The sequence below is a fragment of the Astyanax mexicanus genome, chromosome 13, assembly GCF_023375975.1.
Source record: "Astyanax mexicanus isolate ESR-SI-001 chromosome 13, AstMex3_surface, whole genome shotgun sequence".
Lineage (NCBI taxonomy): Eukaryota > Metazoa > Chordata > Actinopteri > Characiformes > Acestrorhamphidae > Astyanax > Astyanax mexicanus.
The window spans coordinates 52,170,001-52,177,637 of NC_064420.1; the positions used below are offsets into that span (position 1 = coordinate 52,170,001).

The window sequence follows — 7,637 nt, forward strand, 5'->3', positions numbered from 1 at the left end:
CCAGAACCAGATGGGCAGAGTTACCCCTCCTCTCCACAGGCTGGGGTAGATGAGCTCCACTGCAGCAGGGCTGGTCCTGGACCTTCTGCCCCTCCACACCCTTATCTACCCCAGGCTGAGGGGCAGGTGGAGCAGATCTGGGCAGGTCCCACAGCACTGCTACAGCAACAGCTGCTGCTTCTGCTGCCCTTTTACCCCTGTTTACCGGGGCAGGATGAGACAGGATGGGGCAGGATGAGGCAGAAAACTACCCTCCGCCTTCCACCCCCTTCTTTTTTCCATTCATCTTCCTTTTCTTTCATTTTTTCCTCCCCCAATCCCTATAAAAAAGCCCTGAAGCCCCTGACCCCCCCCCCCCCCCCCCCCCAGTCTCCTCCTCCTTTGCAGATATATGTGTGATGAGGAGGGACCCCGGAGGCGCTGAGCTCAGCATCCTCCCACACAGCACTGATACAGTGTCTCTCTACCGTTCCCTCTCTCTCTCTCTCTTTCTCTCTCTCTTTTCATCCTCTATCTCGCTCTATCGCTCTCTCTCTCTCTCTCTCTCTTTCACACCCAGGTGTCCTGCAAGAGGGAGCACTGCCCACTCCGTCCTCTCTCTCCTCCCTCTCTGGAGTGATGGAGCTGACGGGCAGGTGAAGACGGGCAGGTGAAGACGGACAGGTGAAGACAGGCAGGTGAAGCAGGCGGGTGCTGGTGCAGTAGACGGGCAGGCAGGTGCACTGGAGCTGCCGCTGGAGCTGCCACTGGAGCTGCCGCTGGGCCGGCGCATGCTGCAGCAGGAGTGTTTGGGCGTATCAGCAGCAGCAGCACTGCAGCAGAGGAACGAGTGGAGGGAGGAGAGAGACGGAGGACAGACAGAAGAGAGAGAGCGACGGAGGAGAGACAGACAGACGGAGGGCAGGGTTTTCCCCCTGAGAGCCCAGACTGCCCCAGCAGGTGCAGATGGTGGGAGCAGAGCTGCCCCGTGTGATCGGATCCCGCCGTGGATCAGAGGTGAGTCTGATCTGCTGCAGTGCTCAGTGTTTTCATCTCCAACCACCACCAGCACCACCTCCACCTTCTACACCTCCACCTTCTACACCTCCACCTTCTACACCTCCACCTTCTACACCTCCACCTTCTACAGCATGGGGTTTTTAGTAGATTCAGAGACAAACATAGCAACAGAGTGTGTGTGTATGTGAGTGTGTGTGTGTGTGTGTGTGTGTGTGTGTGTGTGTGTGTGTGTTAGTGTGTGTGTGTGTGAGAGAGAATGCCGGGTGTGATGCTGTAGCATGTTGCATGTGTCTGTAGTGAATTAATAATAGCTATAGTCTATTATAAAAACCCACATTGACAATATTCTGTGGCTTTAGTTTGGTGTGTGTATATGTATGTATAGTTATATAGAGTGTGTGTGTGTGTGTATATACACACACACACACACACACATACACACACACACCAACTGTCTTATCAATACTGGCAACCCTGCGTAATCTGCAGTATTGACAATACTAGTAAAAGAGTTTTATGCAGTGTATGTATGCATATTTAGTCTTATACAATCAAACCAATTATCAGTTTATATATATATATATACATATACATTTGTATGTGTTTATAGTATTATCAATACTGGCAACCCTGTGGAATCTGTAGTATTAAAAATACTGGTGAAATAGTTTTATACAGTACTGTAGTTAGACATATATAAATCTTTATACAGATATGTAGTACATTTAGAAGGATGTATACATAAATACTAATTTACCCAAAGTAATAGTTGTCAATATTGATATAATAGTCTTATAAAATATATATAAAAATATATATATATATATTTACAACAGCCATTTACAACAACATCATTTTGGTTGTAGGATATTCACAATACATTATTATCAATGTCAATATAGTAATCAAATTAGTGTGTTATAAACATCAATGTCAAAAAGACAGATAATATATATTTATTACTATATGTCTATAGTGTGATACGCATGATGACATCATACAGTGTTAATATATAGTGTTAGTATATTGAGGACAGAGCCTCGAGTGTGTTATGTGAATGATAATGCAGATTTATCAATGGCTGTACTGTGCTATGAAGGGCAGTATTGATTTTGCAGTGTCTAGAATGTGTTCATAGTGTTAAAAGTTCTTTATATTGTGTTATAAATGTCTGTATGTATTGTGTATTTCCCCTGCAATACCTGCTAGCTGTACATACTGTCCTGCATCTTATTCCTGCCTCCACTTAGAATAGCGAAGGCTGCGTTCAGTGATATTCAAACCTCTGGTGCTAATGCATGCAGGGAGTGTTTCAGTCCAATTGGATTGTGGGGCACTCAGAGCACGATTAGGTTTTACAGTGCATAATTGAACCCTGAAAGGAATGATGCATTTTTACCGAGGAGAGTATTGATCCTCCAGACAGATAAAAGCAAACACAGGGCATCCCAGCAGAGTTATCCGTCCTGCTTCCTCTTTATAGGCTCAGGATGCATGGACGCATTTAGAGTGCAGCGCAGACGTGAGCGATTTCGGCACGGGTTTGGAAGAAATCAAGTTTTAACAAACGAGCACAGACTGGATAAGACGATAGATCTTTAAATAAACTCATAAATAAATAAAGAAGTCTGCGTCTAAAAATAAACCGAGGCAAAGACAAAAGAGCTCTAGGACTTGTCTGCTGTACGGAAGCTTAAAGAGCACTTACTAAACCTTATATTTCTCTGTTTTTGATTCCTGTAGATAAGCCTGGATGCTGACCTGAAGTGCAGGAAGTGACCTGAGAAGGCTTCCTTTCCCCGCCCCTGCCCCTGTTCCCTGTTCTGTACCCATCCCCGACGCAGCATGACCGTCGCCACAGCTGACCCTGTGGACGAAGCAGCTGCTCACCCGGGCCAAGGGGACATTTACGACCCAGAACCGGACCATGAGTGCTGCGAGAGAGTGGTCATCAACATCTCGGGCCTTCGCTTCGAGACGCAACTCAAAACTCTGTCGCAGTTCCCCGACACTTTGCTCGGGGACCCAAAGAAGAGGATGCGCTACTTCGACCCTCTTAGGAACGAGTACTTCTTTGACAGAAACCGGCCCAGCTTTGACGCCATTCTCTACTACTATCAGTCGGGAGGTAGATTGAGGCGGCCGGTCAATGTAACTCTGGATATTTTCTCTGAGGAGATCCGGTTCTATGAGCTTGGGGAGGAAGCCATCGAGATATTCCGCGAGGATGAAGGTTTCATCAAGGAAGAAGAGAAACCCCTGCCAGAGAACGAGTTTCAGAGGCAGGTGTGGCTGCTTTTCGAGTATCCAGAGAGTTCTGGTCCTGCCCGGATCATCGCCATCATCTCCGTCATGGTCATCCTCATATCTATCGTCAGTTTTTGTCTAGAGACACTGCCTATTTTCCGCAACGATGACATTGACATGCGAAAAACCTACCCGGGCAATTCCAACTCTACAACCAGTTACACGTCCACCTACTTCACCGACCCCTTCTTCATCCTGGAGACGCTCTGCATCATCTGGTTCTCCTTCGAGTTCCTGGTTCGCTTCTTCGCCTGTCCCAGCAAAGCAGGGTTCTTTGTAAACATCATGAACATCATTGACATTGTGGCCATTATCCCTTATTTCATCACTCTGGGCACTGAACTGGCCGAGAGCCCAGAAGATGGCCAGCAGGGACAGCAGGCCATGTCCCTCGCCATCCTGCGAGTCATCAGGCTGGTGCGAGTCTTCAGGATCTTCAAGCTTTCGCGCCATTCCAAAGGCCTGCAGATTCTGGGCCAGACGCTCAAAGCCAGCATGAGGGAGCTTGGACTGCTGATCTTCTTTCTCTTCATCGGAGTCATCCTCTTCTCCAGCGCTGTGTACTTCGCCGAAGCCGACGAAGCAGACTCGCAGTTCGTAAGCATCCCTGATGCCTTCTGGTGGGCTGTGGTCTCCATGACCACTGTAGGATATGGAGACATGGTTCCCACGACCATCGGTGGCAAGATTGTTGGGTCCTTGTGTGCCATCGCTGGTGTGTTGACCATTGCACTGCCTGTGCCTGTTATAGTGTCCAACTTCAACTACTTCTACCACCGGGAGACGGAAGGAGAGGAGCAGGCACAATACCTCAATGTGACTAGCGTGCCCAAGATAGACTCAACGGAAGATTTGAAAAAGAGCCGCAGTGGCTCGACCATGAGCAAATCGGACTACATGGAGATCCAGGAAGCCGTGAACAACAGCCACGAGGATTTCCGCGAGGAGAACCTCAAAACTGGCAACTGTACCCTTGCCAACACCAACTACGTCAACATCACCAAGATGCTCACTGACGTATAGCTGCCAGGGATTGACTTGCTCACGAAGGGAGAATAGAAAACCGTTTGGCAGGGGATTAACCACCCTTGCTTTAAAAAGGCTTTAGGAGCCTAAACTGCCAGAATACCTGGAGAGGAGATCAGAGAAGAAGCTATCAGAGGCGAAGGATTGATATGAAAATAAAAGGACGTCTCCATTGCTTTGCCCACATTGTCCCTCCCTTAGCGTACGTACCGTACGTTTCTGGAGGGGAGTGTCCTGCATCTCTGTTTTTAAGTGTCTGCATGGAATTAGTCTTATCTGTGTTGACTGTTCCAGTAGTTGTCCTGCTTGTAACGGTAGCCAAAACGTAGCCAAACAATAATAAACAACAGTAGCATAGAGAGAACATTCCTGTGCCCCTTCCCTCCCAACTGCCAACTTGTAGAGAACTTTTCCTGCCCGAGGAAAACAAAGAAACAAGGGGAAACATGAATCGCCCAAAGAATCGCGATGCCAGGGGCGGGCGATTCATCAAGAAGAAAGAGTCGAATTCCTGTGTGGATATATATGCTAAAGCTTACTGCCAGTTCTGCCAGCTTTTGATGTGCGATGTACCGTACGGATGTTACATTCCTGGACTCCTTGAAGGTCTGCAAGGCCGTAGTCCTGCCCTGTTGGCCCATGGTTATCTATCTATCTATCGTTCGCTCTGTACAAAACCTTCCTCCTCTTTCATGGCCATGTGTACTTGAGTGAAAGTGAGGGAGGGGGAGGTGCACAAGCTCCACCACCCATGCTTCTCCATCCGTTGCTTGCGCTAAGCTCAGAATAGGGTGGGAAAGTGGAGCGAATGTCTCTCAGTGCATCATTTATTCATGGGTGGTGTTTTATTTCTTTGTTTCCTTCGCTAGACGACCCCCTCCAGTTGTTGTACAGTTAGAATGTGCACTCCTGGCTTGCATGATGGGACTTGTTTTTCTCCGGTCTCACTCTCGCTTTTCTTCTCGCTTTTCCCTCTCTCACTTTCACTCTCTCTTGCCCTCTCTCTCTCTTTTCTGGCTTGTGCCAAGCTGTATTCCACTTCATATCAACCCTAAGAAACCTAAGAAGCAAGCGAGGAGTAAAGATTGGAAAAGATGCCTTGCTTTTGGTCTTTGTCGTCTTTGACGTCATTGATATCTTCGTGTCTTCATCCCTACATAAGCTAACATGCTAGCATGATCTTTCCATCCCCTTCATCCCGTTTCAGCATGCCCTCCTCGCTTCCCAGCATCTATTTACGAACTTCATAGCATTCCATGTTTGTAATACATATCACAGCTGCTGTATTTAGTCGTTGTTGTTGGGTCGGGTGAGTTTAGAAGCTCAGAGTGGGATCGGGGTTTAAAGTTTTAAGATTTTAGGATTTTACTGTGCAAACTAGCTAGTTCTCTGATACAGGTCACCAAAGAGACAACTCACTGCCACTATACATTACTTGCATTGCGTTTGTTATTTTATGTGTCTTTTTCGTGTCTTTCACGAGTCTTATCGTGTCTTACCTTGTCTTACCGTGTGTCTTATCAAACTGACTCGATCGTTTCTAAACAACTTCCATGGTGCATTTCTGCTCATAGTCCGATGCTGGAGAACTCAGTGAAACCTGTACGGAAAACATGCTTCCTTAAGAGAGCTTTTATACGAAATAGGAACTATTTTACTGCTGTAGTTGTGCATGCATGGTAAACATTCCTTGTAGCATGCATGAGGTAAGAATAATACTTACTCACAAATCTAGTAATAAGTATTCATATCTCTATCAATATCTATATTTTTCTCTGTGAGATTAACGGTATGTGCAATATATGAATAATCAGTGTTGTTTTTAAAGTCGTGAGATTTTTGCATACAGAATTTTTATGTTATGGTACGATGTCGCTCGGAGTACAAGTGTGTACCCAGTCCACTTTCAGGGTCTAACTGCAGGAAGGTTGTCTGTTTCTCTGTTAGATATATATATAATACGGCGTGTAATATACTGTATACTGTATACTGTATACCGTACGTGGTTCGAGCTGTTCAAAGCACTGAATCTAGAGAAATATATATATACAGTATATATCTGGAGGGGAATGACTGAAGCCAGCCCAGTATGTGATCCGACCCCGTCTTGACCATCTTTTTGTGAGGAGTTACTTTTTCAATCTGAGTAAAAATGCTTCCAAGTGTTTTCGCCGTGTCCGCAGTGTTGTCCCACGAGGACGGCGGTGGCTATTTGGTTTCTTACACGACTGAGACTCGCTGATTACATTCCGATACTTGGACAAGGGACCCCAAGTTGTGTTGGGTATAAGATCCCTGTTTTTTATTCCAAATTCGCTAAGTGTCCCAGTGTTCGAGATGCAGTATTCGCTACAAAACTGCCCCAATTCCTAAAGCAGGAACGCAGCCTGCTGACTTTTAGTAGCACACTTAACTATCAGCTCTTAACTATTGCTGCAGGCAACAGAGTACCCCCTGGAAATAGACTTGAACTAATGCTAACACTCTGCTAACTAATTCGGTAACATAAAGTAATATAAGTTAAAACACCGAGCGATCCCTGCCAAGTTTAGATGTCTGTAAATGTACCACAGAAGCACAAGTTAACCCAGCTGTAAAACGGCACTGCCTCAGACAGCACAGTTCCCTGCCGCCGGGCGATAGCGGCGTGGCGCTAACGTCGTAAACTCCTCGTCCGCGAGAAGCTGTTCGAGTGCTGGCTCTGGATTCCCCTTCTACTGCTGTATCCCAGAACAGGGTGCTCCATCCAAATGCAGCACTTGCTTTTCAGAGAAACTCAGAGAAACTCAGAGAAACTATGGATTCTCTGATTGGCCTGCAACTATTGGTGGCATGATTGTAGGGTCCTTGTGTGCCATCGCTGGAGTGTTGACCACTGCACTGCCTGTGCAACTTCAACTATTTCTACCACCAGAAAACAGTTTTCTTATCATGGTTGGTTAACCATACTTGGGAGAACAGAAACGTTTAGTGGGAGGTCTTAATAAGGTTGGGATTCTCTGATTGGCTAGCTGGGCCTTGCTAAATTACAAGCACTGATGTGGGATGCCATTAGCGATGTGGGATAAGGCTGGTACCAGACCGCTTATGTCACAGTAACGGTATAGGATGAGTCTGGTAGCCAGAATGCTAATGTCATGGTAATGGTGTGAGATAAGGCTGGTAGCTAGCGTTCTAACTCTCTAACTCTGTGTTAGCAATACTGGATACTGGTGGTGATACTGGTAGCAATGCTGGTAGTGATGTGAGATAAGACTGTTAGCCATGGTAACAGTGTGGGATGAGCCTGTTAGCTAGCAAGCTAA

At 46.4% G+C, this 7,637-nt stretch overlaps 1 protein-coding gene across 1 annotated transcript in view; it reads left to right on the forward strand.

Moving 5' to 3' along the window:
- The window catches only part of LOC103039676 (potassium voltage-gated channel subfamily A member 2), a 7,439-nt gene extending 347 nt beyond the window's left edge, over positions 1-7,092 (forward strand). Inside the window, exons 2-3 of the mRNA XM_049486504.1 lie at positions 560-996; positions 2,743-7,092. Coding sequence (XP_049342461.1) covers positions 2,845-4,329 — 1,485 coding nt within the window. The 5' untranslated portion in view covers positions 560-996; positions 2,743-2,844 and the 3' untranslated portion in view covers positions 4,330-7,092. The remainder of the gene's footprint in view (positions 1-559; positions 997-2,742) is intronic.
- The last annotated feature ends 545 nt before the right edge of the window (positions 7,093-7,637 follow it).